The sequence below is a fragment of the Oncorhynchus mykiss genome, chromosome 23, assembly GCF_013265735.2.
Source record: "Oncorhynchus mykiss isolate Arlee chromosome 23, USDA_OmykA_1.1, whole genome shotgun sequence".
In the NCBI taxonomy this organism is placed as follows: Eukaryota; Metazoa; Chordata; class Actinopteri; order Salmoniformes; family Salmonidae; genus Oncorhynchus; species Oncorhynchus mykiss.
Window position 1 is genome coordinate 39,656,919 of NC_048587.1, and position 20,448 is coordinate 39,677,366.

The 20,448-nt window shown below is 40.4% G+C and overlaps 3 protein-coding genes across 4 annotated transcripts in view; 2 read left to right on the top strand and 1 right to left on the bottom strand.

Annotated features, from left to right (window-relative positions):
• The window catches only part of hk1 (hexokinase 1), a 41,437-nt gene extending 35,879 nt beyond the window's left edge, over window positions 1-5,558 (top strand). The window contains exons 13-18 of the mRNA XM_021580980.2: window positions 269-364; window positions 680-779; window positions 1,688-1,871; window positions 2,003-2,158; window positions 2,263-2,496; window positions 2,773-5,558. Coding sequence (XP_021436655.2) covers window positions 269-364; window positions 680-779; window positions 1,688-1,871; window positions 2,003-2,158; window positions 2,263-2,496; window positions 2,773-2,923 — 921 coding nt within the window. The 3' untranslated portion in view covers window positions 2,924-5,558. The remainder of the gene's footprint in view (window positions 1-268; window positions 365-679; window positions 780-1,687; window positions 1,872-2,002; window positions 2,159-2,262; window positions 2,497-2,772) is intronic.
• Window positions 3,997-9,108, bottom strand: tacr2 (tachykinin receptor 2). The gene is made up of 5 exons (XM_021580983.2): window positions 8,279-9,108; window positions 7,111-7,305; window positions 6,765-6,915; window positions 6,304-6,500; window positions 3,997-6,104 (listed from the first exon to the last, which is right to left on the bottom strand). Exons 1-5 carry the CDS (start codon window positions 8,674-8,676, stop codon window positions 5,906-5,908), a joined length of 1,140 nt encoding a protein of 379 aa, XP_021436658.1. The 5' UTR covers window positions 8,677-9,108; the 3' UTR covers window positions 3,997-5,905.
• Window positions 9,109-12,239: 3,131 nt separating this feature from the next.
• Window positions 12,240-20,448, top strand: part of tspan15 (tetraspanin 15) — a 45,040-nt gene continuing 36,831 nt past the window's right edge. Inside the window, exon 1 of one of the 2 annotated variants that reach the window (XM_021580985.2) lies at window positions 12,240-12,452. In XM_021580985.2, coding sequence (XP_021436660.2) covers window positions 12,369-12,452 — 84 coding nt within the window. In that variant the 5' untranslated portion in view covers window positions 12,240-12,368. The remainder of the gene's footprint in view (window positions 12,453-20,448) is intronic. The other variant, XM_021580984.2, reaches the window with a different exon arrangement.

Genomic DNA, 20,448 nt, shown 5'->3' on the forward strand with positions numbered 1-20,448 from the left:
TTTTAGGCTCACAAGAAGCTTGTCGTCCTGTTAGATTTTTTTTATGTGTGTGTTTTGGAGAGTTATTATTCCTGATATACCATAGTGTCACAATGCATAATTACGATGTATGCAGTTGTAGGCCAATTTAGAAACTGTTGGATGACTACATTACCCATAATTCTGTCGGCATCCATTCCATTATATGTGTGTGTGTACGTAAGTGTGTGCGTGTGTGCATGTGCGTGTGTGTACGTCACTAATAGAACATCTTTCTGTCTTTGTTCAGGGCATTCTGGTAACCTGGACCAAAGGCTTCAAAGCCACTGACTGTGAAGGGGAGGATGTTGTCGGGCTTCTCAGAGAGGGGATTAAAAGAAGAGAGGTAAGTGGAGAGTTGGCATGAAACTATAACCAGGGCCCAAAGTTTTTCCTTACCATGGGTCCAGAGCAGGAAAAACTTGGTATTAGTGCCTGTTCTACAGGATTACACAAAATATAAAAGCTGATATCTAATGGGCATCTATTGACAACCAAAAGTAACTTTAGGCTGCTCTTTTTGTTAGTTTTTGCCATGATATAGAAGGTTGTGATACAACATTTTAAAGGGGTATTGCTATAAAAAATTAAGTTCTCATTTCCGCAAGCATTGCTTCCCAGAGACATCCTGTACATGTGTTTCTATTGGTCGTTTCTCCAGGAGTTTGACTTGGACGTGGTGGCAGTAGTTAATGACACAGTGGGGACCATGATGACATGTGCATATGAAGAGCCTACCTGTGAGGTCGGCCTGATCGCAGGTTGGTCATCTGTGTAGCTTTTGATGTGGTGTATTCATGGATCTTAATAAACTACACCTAATTCATTATTACCTCCAACTTGGCCCAATTTACATTTCCAATTGCACACCCTGACATACCAAACGAGAATGGGCCCTCCATCTCAACCAATACTCAAAATATAGGTTAAATATCCCAAGCAGGGTTACAGCAACTCCAGAGATGATCAGGCTCCCTGGGCTTTGCGGTGGCCACTCTGGTTTGGGTGTTCTCCGCAACACCAAGTGGTCAATCACGTTGTTCTGGGTTCCACTTCACAAGAGGAGGTCAGTAAAATGTTATGAACATCATGACAAATGGTGAATTAGAATGTTTTTTTTTACGTTCTGATTGGCCAAAGTGGTCAAGCCTCCGATGGGCCTCCGCAGGGAACTCTTGTAGCCTATAGTTCTTCATCATTTTTTGGAGTAACAGGGTTGACTTATTATGCTAGACCCACTCAGGTTTTTTCCACAAAACCATAAAATCTTTCCCAATTTTTTTTTAAAGGAATAGTTTCACCATATTTAAACGAGAGTTCAGTTCACGTAATAGGGTTGACCTTAAAATGAGGGATAGAAGTAAATTAATTACTAATCACATGAAATAAATAATCTTCAGAAATGACTTTGTCAGAGCAACAAAATAACTAGGGCTTTACAATGACGGTAAAACAACAATCTGTTGTTCATGTAGTATTCATGTAAAAATATGAATGTAAAAAAAAAATATATATTTTATTTTTGAGATTTTGAGATTTGGCCTGCAGTACCTTCGTGGACCCCACTTTGAAAAGAACTGATCTAGACAACTACATAATATTATCATTATTATTGTTTGATACCTGTCAAAGGTATGATTGTTGAATATGGTATGGTTTCTGGTTTCAGGAACTGGCAGCAACGCCTGTTACATGGAGGAGATGAGGAACATTGAGGTGGTGGAGGGGGATGTGGGGAGGATGTGTGTCAACATGGAGTGGGGCGCCTTCGGGGATAATGGGTGCCTGGATGATATCAGGACAGAATATGACAGAGCTGTGGATGACTTTTCACTCAACCTTGGAAAACAGAGGTGATTGGGCTGCTCTCTCGCCCAATCGAAATTACTTCACTTCGGCTAACTTTTATTGATATTTGATATGGAATAGTGTCGTTATTAGTTATTACATATACCTAAATGATCGTGGTTCTTTTTCATCTCAGGTATGAGAAGATGTGCAGCGGTATGTATCTCGGAGAGATTGTGCGAAACATCCTGATCGACTTGACGAAGCGTGGCTTTCTCTTCAGAGGGCAGATATCAGAGACTCTGAAGACCAGAGGCATTTTCGAAACTAAGTTCCTCTCCCAGATTGAAAGGTTGGTAGACATTTTGAATCTGCGATTGAAATGGTAACTGACTGAGTCATCATAACTTCCTTTTGTTGTGCAATGGCCTCAACAAAATGTCCTCTTACCCTCAGTGACCGGTTGGCGCTACTGCAGGTGAGGTCCATCCTGCAGCAGCTAGGTCTGGACAGCACATGTGATGACAGTATCATCGTCAAGGAGGTGTGTGGTACAGTGTCCCGCCGGGCGGCTCAGCTCTGTGGAGCCGGAATGGCTGCCGTTGTCGACAAAATCCGAGAGAACCGTGGGCTGAACCAAATGGACATCACCGTTGGGGTGGACGGAACACTCTACAAGCTACATCCACAGTGAGTAGTAATGATGTGATTGCAATTGGTTGAAATGACATATATCACAGTCATTAACTGTGTGTTTCAAGTTGACAATGACGTTATGATGAATGTTGAGTATGGGCCAGGAATGGTTGTGTAGTTTATTGCAGTTATAAAATAAAATATCTATTCTCTTTGATCAAGTCCTACATCTGAATGGCTTCATTGATTTACATTTTCAGTGTAACAATAGCATGAACAAAGTCAAGTGTGTAAGTGAAACTATCCATGTCTTTTTCTATCCCTTCACAGCTTCTCAGGGATCATGCATCAGACAGTGAAAGAGTTGGCCCCTAAGTGCAACGTCAACTTCCTTCTCTCTGAGGACGGGAGTGGCAAGGGTGCAGCCCTCATCACTGCTGTGGGCTGTCGCATGCGTGAGCAGAAGGAGCAGAAGAGCTGAGTGTGTTTGGCTTAACCCCCTCTCCACTCCTCTTCCTCCTCCTCTTCTTTCTCTCCTTATAGTAGCATACCACTCTAGCAAGAACACTTACAGTATTTTCCACTTAACCACTCTGCTTCAGAAACCAACCATTGTTCGTCTGTGGTGGGCAGATCTCAAGGGCACCAATGACAGAACATTTACATGCTTTAAACAATTTCACTTCTTCACCTGCTATTACCAGCCGTTTGGTCTTTGTGTTGATCTGCTATTCCGTATGCAAGGAACTGGGCTCTTTGTTTGATTTCATCTTATTTGTGTTATAACACTGCTTTGGGCATTTGGGTATATGTATAATAGGAAATCTTTCGGCTTTGAATGTTGTACCTGTATACCTTGCTCAGGTATATAAATGTAAATGTTATTTATTTGATTTTTGTATTGGGTGGATGTTTTGACATAATGAGTTGTAAGGGAGAATCATTGCAAGGTTAGAAGGTATCTTGTGAAATCTGGTTTTTATTTTTAACTTGGCATTCTTCTTTAAGTGTTTCAAAGATATCAAATGTCACCCTTTTTTGTATTTGCTTGATAGAATTTCTAGGGTTGTTATGAATGAACCATTCTTCCTTGACCTTTGAGTATCTTTTCATTGCTCAAGGGCAGGCTGCTCACAAGCTCATTCAAAAGTAAATGCAGCCACGCTGTAGGATGCTTTCTCAATGCATTGCTTTGGCAGTCTTTGTGAAACCTCAGGCTGAGTCATGTTAAGGGCCAGATTCAATCAGAGCCTGCTGAAAATCAGATATCTAAAGCAACTGTATCAATATAACTGGCTTTTGTGAATAAGATAATGACTTGAATTCCAGCAGTGCACAATGTACAAAAGAAGACATTTATAACAGAATGAATGGAGCAAGATGTGTGTGAGCATATGTTTGTATACTGCAGTTGAATGTTCAACCTTACTGTAAGAAAAAAAATTGCTATAAGATTATAGAATAAATGCTTATCTTATTTAGTGTCAGAAACCTAGAATACAATTATTTTGTACAATCAGAGATACACAAAACTGGTAAAAAGGATGCATTGGGATTCAATTACATTTATTTTGATGTGCAACCAAATATAAAGTTGTTAGTCATCAGATAAAGACCTATTGTAAATAGCTTTTCAATAAAGGTCCACTTCCATTCTGAGGTTTTGTTCATGAAATGTTCCAGTGATAGTACAGTACATTAATAATATAGTATAAATTAAACAGTTAAGCCCCTGGACAAAGACGCTATGTTAGCAGCAAGATTGTATGTTATTTTGTGAAATCATTTCACCTACAATACTGTATGTCTGCACAGTCATGCAAAGCTACATATGTTTTTCATTTCAGTTATGGTAATGTTAAAATAACATTCTGCACATGAACACAATGTTTTATGAAGAAATAACTTTAACAGGAACTTGCCCTCATAAAGTAATTTATGAAATACACTGGCATTATGCAATTATCTTGAGATGGAAAGTCATCCGACCTGAGTTGTCTACACTGTTATCAACATAGCCGTAATGAATTTCCAAAGTAGCCAGCACCAGCATATTACAATAATGCACAGCGTAACATTTTACAATACTTTAAATGTATCAATTCCTCAGTGGAGTGACTTTTCTATGCTACACTATATCAATATCAACTTTACAAAATACAACAATATTACAATAAGCATGACCTACATCATGTGACACCATAGGTAGCAAAAAAATGTAGTGAGATATAACTTTGACAATTTCATTTTTTGAGCACATCACAAGTCACAACATGAAAAAGAGTAGTCTAGGGCACAAAACAAAAATGAAATATGCACTGTGATATTTAACAAAGGCAACAGTTACCGCACATTACATTATCCTTTTTAAATTCACATGATTTGTTTTTGACTGTTTTCGTGTTCTAAACAATGTGTTGATAGTCTTTTTTCTGATTTCAGAGAACCATTGAATAATGTATACGGCTATTGTACTCCAATACTATTTTAATTGGACCATCTTGCACTGGCAAACACTTGTTAAAGATTATTTTCCACATTTTACACCATAGCTGCCAACATGTGCACTATGGGACACTACAGCTATCCCATATACAGTACTAGTCAAAGGTTTGGACACACCTACTCATTCTAGCATTGAGAGAATGCCAAGTGTTCAAAGCTGTCATCAAGGCAAAGGGTGACTACTTTGAAGAATCTCAAATATAAAATATATATTGTACCACTTTTTTGGTTACTACATGATTCCATGTGTGTTATTTCATAGTTGTGATGTCTTAACTATTATTCTACAATGTAGAAAATAGTAAAAATAAAGGAAACCCCTTGAATGAGTAGGTGTATCAACTTTTGAATGGTACTTTAACTCTTTCAACTCTTTTTAACTCTTTTAATCCCCTTGCCACAAAACTATTAAAAGGTTGCCTATTACAAGTCAAGTTCCGTTGTGTATGGATTTTGGTAACAGTTCTATTACTGTAGAAAAGATTGCAATATATTCTACTAGAGAACTAGGACTACAGTGGTAACATATTTCAGAGGTGAGCTGAAAAATAATCTGTGTAGTTTAAATATCACATAGAATTTGTGTACTATTAATAAAGTGTGTTAATTTATCAGTCTCTTATCAGTTACTTTATATTTCAGCAAATATTTACAAGTGGGTTCACTTGCATGTTTCACAATCTGGTCTACAAAGCCAGGTAACACACAACATATACCAATATTATGCTAAAACAACACAAATAATATCACTACCTAAACACAGCAACATATAAGGCCTGGTGCTAATGCCATGGGAGTTCTCCTTCCCATTCTCCTGGAACCCATTCTCCTCCTGGATTAACAGTCATCTGTGAGGTATTTGGCGTGACTGAGTGACTGTACACAATCATAACATGATTTGTTTCACTTGACCTCTCCTAGCAACTGTCATCATGAGCTTGAGCATGTCCTCGTGTCCTTAGCATTTCATGAGCTTGACTGTGGTGTGGTCATCATGTTGGGTGGAGTTATGGCGGACCACAGTGCCCTTGGTGTTCTCAGTGCGATAGCTGCGTGTCATCCTGAAGGTCTGTGTGTGCTGCAATTCCATCTTGTCTTCCTCTGACACCTTTATGAAGGGTAACCAGCTGAAAGCGTGACGGAACCCCGAGCGGAATCTAGAAAAAGAGATGCCAAAGGGAATATCAGCAAGGTCACCAAGTTAGCCAGCTTACATTGATAAACATTCCGAAATTAACTATTGCTTTATTGCTTCATTAATAAAGTTCAACCTAAAAAGGTGGGTTGTAGGTTGTTGAATCAATAATATCATGCAACTGCCACAATATGAGTTTAGTGATGTCCCTCTGGGTTTACCTTTGGTTGAGGCAGCAGTAGATGATGGGGTTGTATATGGTGGAGCTCATGGCCAGCCAGAAGATGGCCAGGTATACCTGCTGGATATACGTTTGCATGTAGATTTCCTTGTTGAAGCTGCCCAGGATGAAGTAGATGTGGTAGGGCAGCCAGCACAGGGCGAAGGTCATCACCACCACTATCATCATTTTCACCACCTACATGGAGCACAAAACATCACAACTCACTGAGACAGCCGAGCATCTCTGATGCCATGGCAACTATATGCACCAGACCTGGGTCTAAGCACTTGCTTTAGTGCAGCTCAAGCATATGAAGCGTTTGTTTTTGGTATGTATTTGTAATGGCCATACTGGTGGAACACTGGACACAATGCTTTCAGTAAATAGAGATACACATTAAAAAAGCAGGTTCTTATAAACTGTTCAGTCAAGGCTTTGCATTAATATGACATAGCTGACCTTGCGTTTGGCCTGGATCTGATTCTGGTAGTGATCTGAGGCTTCCCCTGGTATCTCACTGCCCCACAGTGTCTGACCAATAAGGCTGTAGGTGATCAACATCACCAGCAGGGGGAGCAGGTAGATCAGTATGATCATAGCTATCTGGTATCTGTGAGACAGTAGGACATTGTTCAGACTCAAGTATTCCAGACAGAATGATGTGATAATGTGTGCTTGGGCTTCGAACATGACATAACATTCATTTCTAACCATGAAAAAAAGAAGACACTTTGATCTATGTTGTCATTATAGCAACTACATCTAGACAGACACACTACTGGAAAAGGTATTGTGGGTGTCTCACGTGAGATGGTGTTTCCCACCATAGTCATCAGGCCAGTTGACCATGCAGATGGTCCGTGGTGGATAATGCTGGGTGACAGAGTAGTAGCACTGGGGGAAAGCCAGGGAGAATGCCACCGCCCAGATGAGGCCAATCACAATCTTGGTGGATGTGGAGGACAACCTTGGTTTCAAAGGGTAAATTATGGCCATGTATCTGTGGAAGAGAAACAAGCAAAAATCAGATACAGACAGAGATGTATAACAGTACATGTCATTGGCTGCTTAGAGTGCTGAAGACTGAAATGTTCTGAAAACCATGGTGATGCTCACTCATCACAATCTCACGGTCATGATAAGTAAATAGTAGTGCACTTTGCCGATAATCATTCTGTAATATACGAGTAACTTTTGTTCATCAGAGCTTTGAAAACAGCAATGTCTACAATACAGCGGATATATCGAATTTAATACAAAAAGGATGTGGTGCAGCAGGCAGAGTTATCCAGTTGTTAAAATGGAATATCTCATTGAATAGCATGCATATCATCGAAACACACACGCTGAGAGAGAGATGTAGAAAGGTTCATAGATTAAATGGGAATGTAACTAGGGCTCTATTAAATCCGCATCGCAGAAGTTCAGCTTTACAGCGTGATTGAAATTGAAAAGGCAATGTTCCCGCTTTAGCGGAGACTGCATTCACCGTAAACGCTGCATATGTTGGCTCGATCGTAAATTACCTTTACATTACTATCGCGGAACCCGTAACGCTTCACAGATAAACAGTAGGCTAAGGGCTCTATTCTATAGCTCCATAGGGATATACAGAATAATATACGAAATGTCCTTATATCAACAGAATAGGTGGATTTAGGAACGCTAGCGCGCTCTTTTACCCGCACAGAAACTGACAGACTTCACAGTGCATGTCTGTCACACACCCAGACAAAAACCTTTTGAAGGGATACATTAAAAAATACGTTGTAAGCGAATTCAATAATATAAGAATTACAATCTATTGCACCATTAGGATGTACAGTGCCTAGTAAGCTATATTTAAAGAAATTCCCCATGGTTTGAGTGAACATTTTTACTTTTGATGTCCCTGAACAATTGTGTGTTCTCTACAGACTAGAGTATGCAGGCTATATCACATAATAGGAAGAAGGCTAGTTGTATGTTCTTACCTGTCAACCGCAATAGCTGCCATAGAGTAAATGCTTGAAAACATGGCTGTGATGGGATAGAAGTTCTGAAACCTACAATATCCCAACCCGAAGTACCAGTCGTTGTGTATAGCATAAACAAAATTGAAGACAGTGTTAAAAGTAGCCATCGAAACGTCTGAGAATGCAAGATTTACTATAAAATAGTTAGTCACTGTCCTCATTCTTTTGTGCGCCAAAATTATCCAAATTACAGTGACATTTCCTGTGACAGACACAATCACTATCAGTGAATAAGCAATTGCCCACAGTGCCACTTGCCAATCCGGCTGTTCAAAACGATTGATGATCGTCTCGTTTCCATAATCCTGAAAATATATGGTTGTTGAGAGGTTGAGCGGTTTCGAAGTTGTATCCATCTCTACCTCAAATTGCACAAAATAATTTTGGAAACAGCATTGGACAATTAATAATTAGTTCAGATGTCATCCTCGAGCACATTGTCCTCTCCTTGAACAAAAACTACCCATTTCAGAAGCATTAAGATTTTGTTAAATCAGAGGACCCTCTCCAGCTATCTTCTGAGTAACGGTAGCCCCGGCTGAAGTGGGCTCCATCCAACCTCTGGAGCCTTGCCAGTGGCGCGTGCGTAAAACTGAGCTGCTAGCAGTGGTTGGAGTGCTACGGTTTTGAAATGTGCGCAAGAGCCTACTAAAGTGTAGGGTTTGAGATTTCAGTATGATATAACATCTGCGAAAGTACAGGTGCACACTTTCAACAATAACATCTGATTTTAGAAGTGGTGTCAATAACAAATAGCAAATATGGCCGCATGCAGCGGACTTCCAGAAACCTGCAGAACACAATGAAGCAAAGCAGGCACACACATAAGAGCAGGTTTGTGGAGTAACTGATTACATGTTATCAGTTACATGTAATATGATTACAAAAAACAGCAACTAATCTACTACATTGCCAGGAAAAAAAATCATTGTAAACAGATTACTAATAGTTTAGAAAAACTAGATGATTCATTCTTGGATTACTTGTAAATTTAGAAATTATGTTTGCTGAAAAAAATACATTAATGACACCTTTCTATTTTCTCAATGATATTCAATTCACCATTAAAAAAAGGCACAAGTTTAAGTTTGTTCCACCAGAGTGAGTCTGACCACACTCCTTTGTGTCTTCTTCTGGGCTCCCGAGTGTGTCAGCGGTCTAAAGCACTGCATCTCACTGCTAGAGATGTCACTACAGACCGCGGTTCAATTCCAGGATGTATCACAACCGGACGTGATTGAGAGTCCCATGGCGCAATTGGCCCAGCGTCGTTTGGCCAGGGTAGGCCTTCATTGTAAATAAGAATTTGTTCATATCTGACTTGCCTAGTTAAAAAAGGTTAAAAAAAAAAATAATAATGCCTCTTAAGGGGTTAGTCATCCAAAAGTAAGTGAAATTAATCAGGTTACCTTACTGAGTTTGGGTAATCCAAAGTTTCCTTACTTATTACAATTTTGGATGGGCAACTAGTAACTCTAACAGATGAAATGTACAAATCAAAATGTATTGGTCTCTACATAGATTTGCATATGTTATCACAGGTGCAGTGAAATGCTTGTGTTGCTATCTCCAACAGTGCTGCAATACCTAGCAATACTTTTTTTTTTTTAAATACACCATTTGTTTAAAAAAAAAATATGTATTATATAGGATGAGCCATGACTAGAATACAGTATATACATATAAAGTGGGTGAAACAGTATGTAAACATTATTAAATTGACCAGGGCAGGGTACTGATGATTGTTTAACAGTCTGATGGGCTGGAGATGGAAGTTGTTTCTCATTCTTATGGTCCCATCTTTGATGCACCTTCTAGGTGGGTGAACAGGCCGTGGCTCAGGTGGCTGACATCCTTGATGATCTTATCCTTCCTGTGACAACCCTGGATATGAGTTAGTGAGTTAGTTAATCACTAAGGCCCGAGGGGGTGTGGTATATGTCCAACATACGACGGCCAAGGGAGTTGCATCATGCATAAGAACTGCCCTTAGCCATGGTAAATTGGCAATATACCACAAACCACCAGCGGTGCCTTGTTGCTATCATAAAGTGGCTACCAATGTAATTGGAGAAGTAAAAATACATGTTTTGTCATACCTGTGGTGTATGGTCTGATACAGTATACCACAGCTGTCAGCCAATCAGTATTCAGGGCTCGAATGACCCAGTTTATAATTTATATTGGTCATATACCACACTCCCTTGGGCCTTATTGCTTAAGTGTTTTATATAGAGGATGGAGAAATTGCATCAGTCTACAATGGGCTCTTTCAGGAAAATGGCTCCATATAGCTGATAGGGGTCAAGAGGTTTAACCACAATGATGCCATGCGACCAAATATCAACACGCCCATGGGCTAATATTGCACTATTGATGTACCAACTTGTCCATTGCAAATTGGACACTTAGTGATTTATTGCATTAGTGTAGCATTGATTGATATTAGAATATAAAAGTGTGAGAATTAGTACTATGGCCCAGTTGTTTTCAAAAGCTGAACATGATATCTGCATGCAGAGCAATGTCTACAATACAGCTGTATTTTCTTTACTCATTAAGATATCGAATTGAATACAAAAAGGATGTGGTGCAGCTTTAGGGTGATGATGATTCTATATATATATATCTATAGATAGATAGATAGATAGATAGATAGAGAGAGAGAGAGAAAGAGAGAGAGGGAGAGAGGGAGAGGGAGAGGGAGAGGGGGATATGAGAGAGAGAGAGAGAGAGAGAGAGAGATATGTAGAAAGGTTCAGAGTCCATCACACAGGCAACCACTCCCCAATGATTCAGGCTCAACATACCAGATATGTGCCATTCTATTTCAAGTGGCCTACCACAAGAAAACAACATCATACAGTATGTGGCAAGAAAAGGTTGAATGAATGCTTCTTTCAACTTACTGTCTAAAATCAACAATATTAAATCCACTGTCTGGGTACCATCCAGGTACTCTCCCCACCTGAGACAAATACCAGCAAGCCAAATTAATCAAAATAGATTTGTAATGAATCTGCAGACAGGCAAAACATAAGGTTAGAATTGTTGAAATGTTCCATTGGTTCAGTAAAGACATCTTTCAGAGTACCTGGGCTAAAATCAATCAAAATTCCGTAGATATTGTTTAGCCACATTGTGAAAAAAAATGTTTGTCTTTGAAACGTAACTCTGCTGACATAATATTGAAAAAAAGGCAGTACCTTTGTGCATGAAGTTTTATGTTTTGATTTCAAAATTCATAATAGAATCTAATGTTGCTACATTTTACATGGCCTACCCTACCACATTTGAGAGTACCCTATAGACAATCTTACAAATAACCACATCAATGATTGTCTATTCCTCAAAATATAGGGTAAACAAGAAAACAAGGGAAGCAAGAATAACATTGGTATAGGCCTATATCAAAACCAGGTGTTGTATACAGTGTACCCTACATGTCCATATACATTAATTATAAAATATTACCAGTAAATATGTTTGGTCTGTAATGTCAGATTTGTTCATGGTGTAGCCTACGATTGCTTTTTGAATGTACCTTGTTTTAATGTGGATGCTTTCATTTCTAAATGGTAAAACATGTATGAAAATACACTCAAATAAAAAAAAGGTGACATTCTGTACTGTTGCCTCATATAAAACAATTTCTCAAATCCAAAATGCTGGAATATGGAGACAAATGTACAGTTTTAGCTTCACTGTCCAAATAAATACGTAGGCTATAACTCATTATGCCTGTATATGTGCATTTGATTTATGCATTGAATTTCTTCCAACAGTGAAACCAAAATAAAACTGAATTGATTGCCTTACTGAAATAGAGGAACAATCAGGAAACGCTAAAAATGTAACTTATGAAGTAAGCAAGCCTACCAAAACCAGAAGCCACAGTGGCATAAATGCGCCATTCATTCCTCGCAGTGTCCTAATTGGGGCGTCTATCTATTCAGTCAAATAACTGATCAGACAGCACGAGGCGACGCGGTACAGAGTTCAAAGTGTGGGGGACGAGAAACAGGAAGTCCATCGTTCAGGATCAAACATGTCCAATGATGTTAGATATTGCGAGAGGTTCTCCTACGTTTTTCTGAAGTTTACCGTCATTGTATATGCCACTATCTTCTGGGTGAGTAGCCTATGCTTTAATATCCCCGTATCGCCAAATAGATAACCAAGGCAGACTCGATGCAAATAACACACGGCGGATGAACAGACTCGCGCATTCCGGTAATTATCCCTTTCTGGTGTTTGTGACAAAAGGGTAATGCGTAAATAGTGTAGCCTATTAGGATTTTTGATACGTTCTATAGAATCGACAGTTGCCAGATCGTGTAGCCTATAGATGGTGTATTTGGGGCTGGTGGTGGTTTGATAGGCATGGGTACGTATTTGCTACATTGTTTACGTTTTTGCTGGTGGCTCACTCCTGAGTCCGATGGAATTCACATTTTACAGTGTGTGGCTTGGAAGGGCATCTGACAGTATAAGTGCTAATAAATGTCATGTCTGGATAATTAAACGACGTGTGAGAGGACCCAACAAATACGACCCCATTGTGGGCAGGGGTGTGGATATAACTTTATAGTTATTTTTGTGCAACTGTTACTGTTTAACTGTTCTATTGTGATGTCAACTTATTTTGTACACCCAATGATAGTCTGTAAACCTACTTTAGATAAGTGTATGTGACGAAGTTTCTCAGGTAAAACATACACACTGTACAAAACCATTTGGAAAGAACAGGTGTTCCTTAAACTGACAAGGGCTTCGTATCAAACTCATAAGACACACCCTCATTCACTTACCCTCTCCTTATGCCCTTGTGGGAATCCCTGCGGCCATATTTGTCGTTAGTCCAAATGATTAGCCAAGCAAGGGAAGTTTGCGATGTAAGCCCCTCAGCCCTCGTTTTTAATGGAGTTTGGAGTGTACAATTATTTTCACTTCAGGGCCTGAAATGCCCCATAATTCAATTTGTGATGTCTGCTTGCTATCATACAGTAGGTGTATATTAATAATGTATATAGTTAATAAGTAGACATGCAGTCATTGACTGTAGCAGATGTAAAGCACCCACAAGCTACCTACCGGTGGCTGAAAACATAATTGTCTAGTGACTAATGTCCAGATAAGGCCAGTTCATTTTTAAATGAATTCCTCCTCCCTTGCCCTGCAAGTGTAAACTCATCAGATGTCATCAGAAGTGTCCACTTAACCTGAGGGGAGAGGGTTTGTCTGTTAAGTGTTTGGAATGCAGCCCAGATGAAAGATATGAGCCCTTAATGATGTCACCTGTTAAATCCACTTCAATCAGTGTAAAAAAAGGGGAGGAGATAGGTCACAGAATGATTTTCAATCCTTGAGACATGGATTGTGTATGTGTGCCATTCAGAGAAAAAAATGTAAGTGCCTTTTGAACGGGCTACGGTAATAGGTGCCAGGCGCACCGGTTTGAGTGTGTCAAGAACTTCAACGCTGCTGGGTTTTTCACACTCAACAGTTTCCCATGTGTATCAACAATGGACCACTACCCAAAGGACTTTCAGTCAACTTGATGCAACTGTGGGCAGCATTGGAGTCAACATGGGCAGCATCCCTGTGGAACGCTTTTGACACCTTGTTGAGTCCATGCCCTGAAGAGTTGAGGCTGTTCTGAAGGTGAAAGGGGGTGCAACTCCGTATTAGGAATGTTTTTCTATTGTACGTATAATAGTAATAGTGATGGGAAGTTCAGCACTTTTTACTGACTCGTTCAGTCAAAATAACAACTTTCAGCTTATTTTGTTCATTTGAATCAGTAATGCCCAGAGCACGTAGGCACTACAGGCAAACGACGAACTGAAAACTCAAAATAGCCTTGATTCTACAAAACTCTCATTCATTTGTCGTTCACCATAACAGGCTTGTTGGAGCTGTCAGCTGGACTGAGGCTTGTAAAAATGTATGACCATTTGTTGATTTATGGGTATACAAATAAGATGAATTCTTGGTAGCCTAAATTTGAAACAACCTCTAGGTGTGGCCGCAACCGGATTAGATTGTGAACGACTCTTGGCGGAATGCATCAATTGACTGCCATGAGGGTGAAGCACAATATCGTTTGCGAACTGCAGCACGCCAAATTATTTGTTCTGGAATTCGAGTTTGTTGATTAGAGGCTGTGTATGTTTTGGTTCTGCAAAGCTGTGTCCATAACATTCAATAATTAATGTATTGCATTCATTCTTGCTCCATGTGATCAATTATCAGTTCTAAACATGTTTTTTTCTCTCTTCTCTATGCTGCCTACAGCATGATCCAATTTGCCTGAGCGCATATACAGTGTATGACTGACAGTGGTTGGTTGGAGCACGTCACCGGAGGGGCGCATATTAATTCTGCTGTAGTATTCATTGCTGCCAGCAGGTCAAACAAAATAATAAAATTAATGAGTCACTCAGAAAAAACTAACCACATGACTCTCAAGTCAGTAAAAGCAGTTGTTCAAAACAAACAAATTGTTCACGAACTGCAGATCACTAGATGGCAACAACTTTGTCTTTGATACAATTGTAACAGGCAGCCGATCCAAAGGGGTAGGCTTATTTCAGGCGACGTGAGAGCTGCCCTTGGGGCCACCAATGTAGAGCTGCTGAGCAAGAGTGCATCGGCCCAATGTGGGCAGCCAACATGAGGCCAATGTTTTAACCCGCATTGGGCCCACATCGTGCCAATGTGAGTAGGTTTGCTGGGAAAAGATGGGCTTATTTCAGGCAAAGTGAGGGCTTCCCTCACCAGATATGGGCTGTCAACATTTGGCCAATACCTTTGGGGCCAATGTGGAGCCGATGGGCCAATGCGCCTTTGCTCTGTGGGCAGCCTATTTGGAGCCAATGTTTTAGCCCGCATTTACCCCACATTGTGCCAATGTGGACATGTTTGCTGGAGAGTTATAGCGTAGAAGTTCTGTTTCAATTATTTGTTTCGACATCTCAGTGCGATTCACAGAATCTTGGAGATGCTCGAAGAACCAATCACACACGTCTGTCAGAGGCAGACCGGTCGAGTGGCTAATGAGGTGAGCCTCTCGCCTCATACTAAAGAGCCACTCGCCTGTCATTCTCAGCTCTCCTCAGCATGACTTGATTTGTTTTCTGGTTCAACTGTTCACAGGTGTTCCACAAGGTTATGCCACCGAGCGCAGGTTTCTCAGCTTACGTCTTGTTGGGTGACTTTACCGAAAGGAACGTTTTTGCTTTGGCTAATTAGCGGTTTCTTCCCTTTTGTCTCCTGTGGTAGCTAGCTTCACACAGCTATCTACTAAGCCTTTTTTAGCTTAGCTACAAGGTTAAGTTAACCTGGCTAGCTATCCTACCAACTATCTTTTCTACCTGGAAAGGTAGAATTACTAGCTCACTCTCTTGTTTAGGTCAACTTACCAGCAACTTGCCACGTTGACTAGACCGACCGTCCTAGCTTCACTACTTATCAGTCGGGAGCCACACTTTTGTTCGTCCCAAGACCAACATAGCCAAAGAAAGTTAGCCCTAACATTGTGCTAACTAGCTAGGCTACTAACCCACGAAGCAAACTCTAGCTATGTTCACATTGTTGAATGATTAGCTTCTCCGTCTAGCACTGTGCTAACATTCTACCGTCTAGACGTCACTGTGCATTCTTTGGTACATACTGTACTCTGTTGAGGCCTCTGAGGGTTGATGCGTTGAGACTACCTGGCTTCAGAGAGCATGTGTGATACAGGAATTGGCCAATTCCCGCTGTGAGATATCAAAACAAATAATTGAAAGAAATAAAGGTTACTTGCGTAACCCCGTTTCTCTGATATTATGAGTGAGATACCTCACCACATTCCCCTACTCGCCACATTGTGCGGAAGTTCAGCATCCTCGAGAATGACCAGGGGGCGGGCTCATCTCACTCGCCACTCGACCGGTCTCTGACAGACATGTGATTTGGTTCTTAGAGATTTTGTGAATCCCACTGTGATATTCATAATATCAGAGATCCGGGGTTACGCTAGTAACATTATGACAGGGTTCCCCAACTGGCGGGCTGGGTGCCTGCAAGCTGACTTCGGTCAACATCTGGACGGTGTTTCCTCTGACACATTGGTACAGCTGGTTTCCTGGTTAAGTGAGTAGTGTGTCAAGAACCAGTGTGGCTTGGCAGGGCTCTCGACTTTCACCTCACCTGAGTCCATAGGGGAGTTGCAGCGACATGACAAGACTGTAACTACCAATGGGAAGGCGTAACATTATATATATGTATGTATGTATGTATGTATGTATGTATGTATGTGTGTATATGTGTATGTATATATATTACGTCTTTGGAAAGTATTCAGACCCATTTTCCCAAATTGTTACGTTACAGCATTATTCTAAAATTGATTAAATTGAAAAGAAATTCTCAGCAATCAACACAATAGCCATAATGAAAAAAGCAAAGAGGTTTTTAGATTTTTTTTGCACATTTTGTAAACACAAACGGATACCTTATTTACATAAGTATGCATACCCTTTGCTATGAGACTTGAAATTAAGCTCAGGTGCATCCTGTTTCCACTGATCATCCTTGAGCTCTTTCTACTACTTGATTGTAGTCTACCTGTGGTAAATTCAATTGATTGGACATGATTTGGTAAGGCACACAACTGTCTATAAGGTCCCGCAATGCATGCCAGAGTAAAAAGCCATGAGGTCAATGGAATTGTCCGTTGAGCTCTGAGACAGGATTGTGTCGGCACAGATCTGGAGAAGGGTACCAAAAATGTCTGCAGCGTTAAAGGTCCCTAAGAGCACTGTGGCCTCCATCATTCTTGAATGTAAGAAGTTTGGAACCACCAAGACTCTTCCTAGAGCTGGCCACCTGGCCAAACTGAGCAATCGGAGGAGAAGGGCCTTTTTGTTAGGGAGGTGACGAGAAACCGATGGTCACTCTGACAGAGCTCCAGAGTTCCTTGGAGATGGTTGTCCTCCTGGAAGGATCTCTCATCTCTGCAGCACTCCACTAATCAGGCATTTATGGTAGAGTGACCAGACGGAAGCCACTCCTCAGTAAAGGGCACATGACAGCCGCTTGGAGTTTGCCAAAAAGCACCTAAAGACTCAGACCATGAGAAACCAAATTCTGATGAAACCAAGTTTGATGTCTTTGACCTGAATGCCAAGCGTCACATCTGGAGGAAACCTGGCACCATCCCTACAGGGAAGCATGGTGGTGGCAGCATCAAGCTGTGGGGATGTTTTTCAGCGGCGGGGACTGGGAGACTAGTCCGGATCGAGGGGAAAGATGAACAGAGAGATCCTTGATGAAAACCTGCTCAGGACCTCAGACCGGGGTGAAGGTTCACCTTCCAACAGGATGACGACCCTAGGCACACATCCAGGACAACGCAGGAGTTGCTTTGGGACAAGTCTCTGAATGTCCTTGAGTGTCCCAGCCAGAGCCTGAACTTGAACCCGATTGAAAATCTGAAAATAGCTGTGCAACAACACTCCCCAGCTATCCTGACAGGGCTTGAGAGGATCTGCAGAGAATAATGGGAGACTCTCCAAAAACAGGTGTGCCAAGCTTGTAGCGTCATACCCAAGAAGACTCAAGGTTGTAATCACTGCCATTTATTGTAATAATAAATTAGCATAGAATTCTTAGAAACCTGATTTTGCTTTGTCATTTATGGGGTATTATGATGAGAGGGGGAAATAAATCTATACATTTTAAAATAAAGCTGTAACCTAACAAAATGTGGAAAAAGTCAAGGGGTTTGAATACTTTCTGAAGGCACAGTCCAAACTTTTCACTGGTAATTAATTTTAGATTTGAGATACTTCATAGTCGTCACCCTTTGCCTTGATGACAGCTTTGCATACCTAAAGATGTTTTGAGGTGCTTCAGGGTCAACCCTGAAGAAGGCACTGCGTGCCGAAACGTTGGTTGGGAGCATATTTAGTTTGCGACTTTCTTTTTATACTGTTGCTCAGAGGGAAACATGAGGGACCACAGGGGTTTGGGAAATATTTTGGTAAAGGATTAGCTACATAACACATTCATAATGAGATGTTAACAGAAGTCAACAACCACAAGTGGATATTTGCCTGTTTTGCCGCTGTTAACATAAGCATGTACTGCTTATGAATGTGTGGGTCAAACGTGTTATGTAGTAGGTAGCCTACCCTTCAAGTGTAGCGTCACCAGTATTTTGATAGACTCGGAACTAGCTAATTTCTGTTTAGTACATGCTCTGCCCCTGTTAAAAACCTTTTTGAAATGTACCTGGGTATAGTAGGCCTACAGGATGGTTAGCTTACCTGTCAATCATCATAATTAGGGCGACCATCAAATCTTTGTTGTGGAGGATGGAGATTTAACCGGGATTAATGTTTCCGACAACAGGAAATTGTGGGAGCCAATGATTTACCACAGGTGCTGACTGAAACAACATTGAGGAATAGGACTCAGGGTTATAAGTGCCCACATTTTATTAGAATAATATACTTATTTTAAATGTCCTATCTTTTTCTCCCTCCACTATTTACTGTCAATTAAATGTAGCACCATCAGGGTGTAAACGAAGGTATGGTAGGCCCACTGTTTTCAACCTGTTTTTTTGTTTTTATTCACTGTCTCTGCGGAACTGAAACTTGCTGAGACTGCAAGCCAGGCGGGTATTCCTATATTTGTCGACTGCAACAGCTTTTGACATGTTAGCCTATTATCTGAGTGCATTTTGTTCTCTGGGAACCATTGTCACTTTGCCTCAAGTGTATGTTTTGCTATTTTCAACCTCTGCTTTCTTTCAATCAAGAAATACACTTTATGTTCTACTGATTAGACTGTCATGAAATATTGGTTCTCTTATCAATCTTGGTTCAGGAAGTCTTTACTCTGTCTTCAAGCAACTATCAAAGACTTTGCTGCTCAAACTTGGCAGGTTGTTCCAAGCCAACATCTCTTGTTACCAATCTCGGTTGATTGAAGACCGAGCAAACACTATCACAGGCTTTGCTATCACTGATACTTTTTTAGAGATTTTGGCTTGGAACAACCTGCCAAGTTTGAGCAGCAAAGTCTGTGATAGTTGCTAGAAGACAGAGTAAAGACTTTCTGAACCAAGATTGATAAGAGAACCAATATTTCATGACAGTCTAATCAGTAGAACATTAAAGTGTATTTCTTGATTGAAAGAAAGTGGAGTTTGTTGCCAAAGTTAAGCAAGTTGGTTGGAAATATTTGTGCTTTGTTTAACGGAATTACTCTGAGGGACTGTATTCAGTGATGGATTCACCCATTGTTTTGCTTTTGAGTATTTGGAAAATAGTTTTAAAGCATATTTCACGCATGAAGTTTTAACATCTCACTGTTTATGCATTTGCATTCCTATAGAGCTACCAACAAACTTATAAGTGTACTGGTCTCAGACTTACAGTTGAAGTTGGAAGTTTACATACACTTAGGTTGAAGTCATTAAAACATGTTTTTCAACCACTCCACAAATTTCTTGTTAAACTATAATTTTGGCAAGTTTCTACTTTGTGCATGACACAGGTAATTTTTCCAACAATTGTTTACAGACAGATTATTTCACTTAATTCACTGTGTCACAATTCCAGTGGGTCAGAAGTTTACACACACTAAGTTGACTGTGCCTTTAAACAGCTTGGAAAATTCCAGAAAATGATGTTATGGCTTTAGAAGCTTCTGATAGGCTAATTTACATTTTTAGTCAATTGGAGGTGTACCGGTGGATGTATTTCAAGGCCTACCTTCGAACTCAGTGCCTCTTTGCATACTCTTTGTCATACCGCTCAGGAAGGAGACACATTTAAGTCTCCTAGAGATGAACATACTCTGGTGCGAAAAGTGCAAATCAATCCCAGAACAACAGCAAAGGACCTTGTGAAGATGCTGGAGGAAACGGGTACAAAAGCCTGACTCAGTTACACCAGCTCTGTCAGGAGAACTGGGCCAAAATTCACCCAATTTATTGTGGGAAGCTTGTGGAAGGCTACCTGAAACATTTGACCCAAGTTAATCAATTTAAAGGCATTGCTACCAAATACTAATTGATTGTATGTAAACTTCTGACCCACTGGGAATGTGATGAAAGAAATAAAAGCTTT

What these genes read in the sequence shown, in the direction of transcription:
- tacr2 (XM_021580983.2), bottom strand. Translation starts at nt 8,676, where the DNA reads ATGGATACAACTTCGAAACCGCTCAACCTCTCAACAACCATATATTTT. An exon ending in GCAGCTATTGCGGTTGACAG is followed by an intron (nt 7,306 to 8,278) that starts GTAAGAACATAC and finishes TCTCTTCCACAG; the next exon opens with ATACATGGCCATAATTTACC. An exon ending in GGTGGGAAACACCATCTCAC is followed by an intron (nt 6,916 to 7,110) that starts GTGAGACACCCA and finishes ACTGTCTCACAG; the next exon opens with ATACCAGATAGCTATGATCA.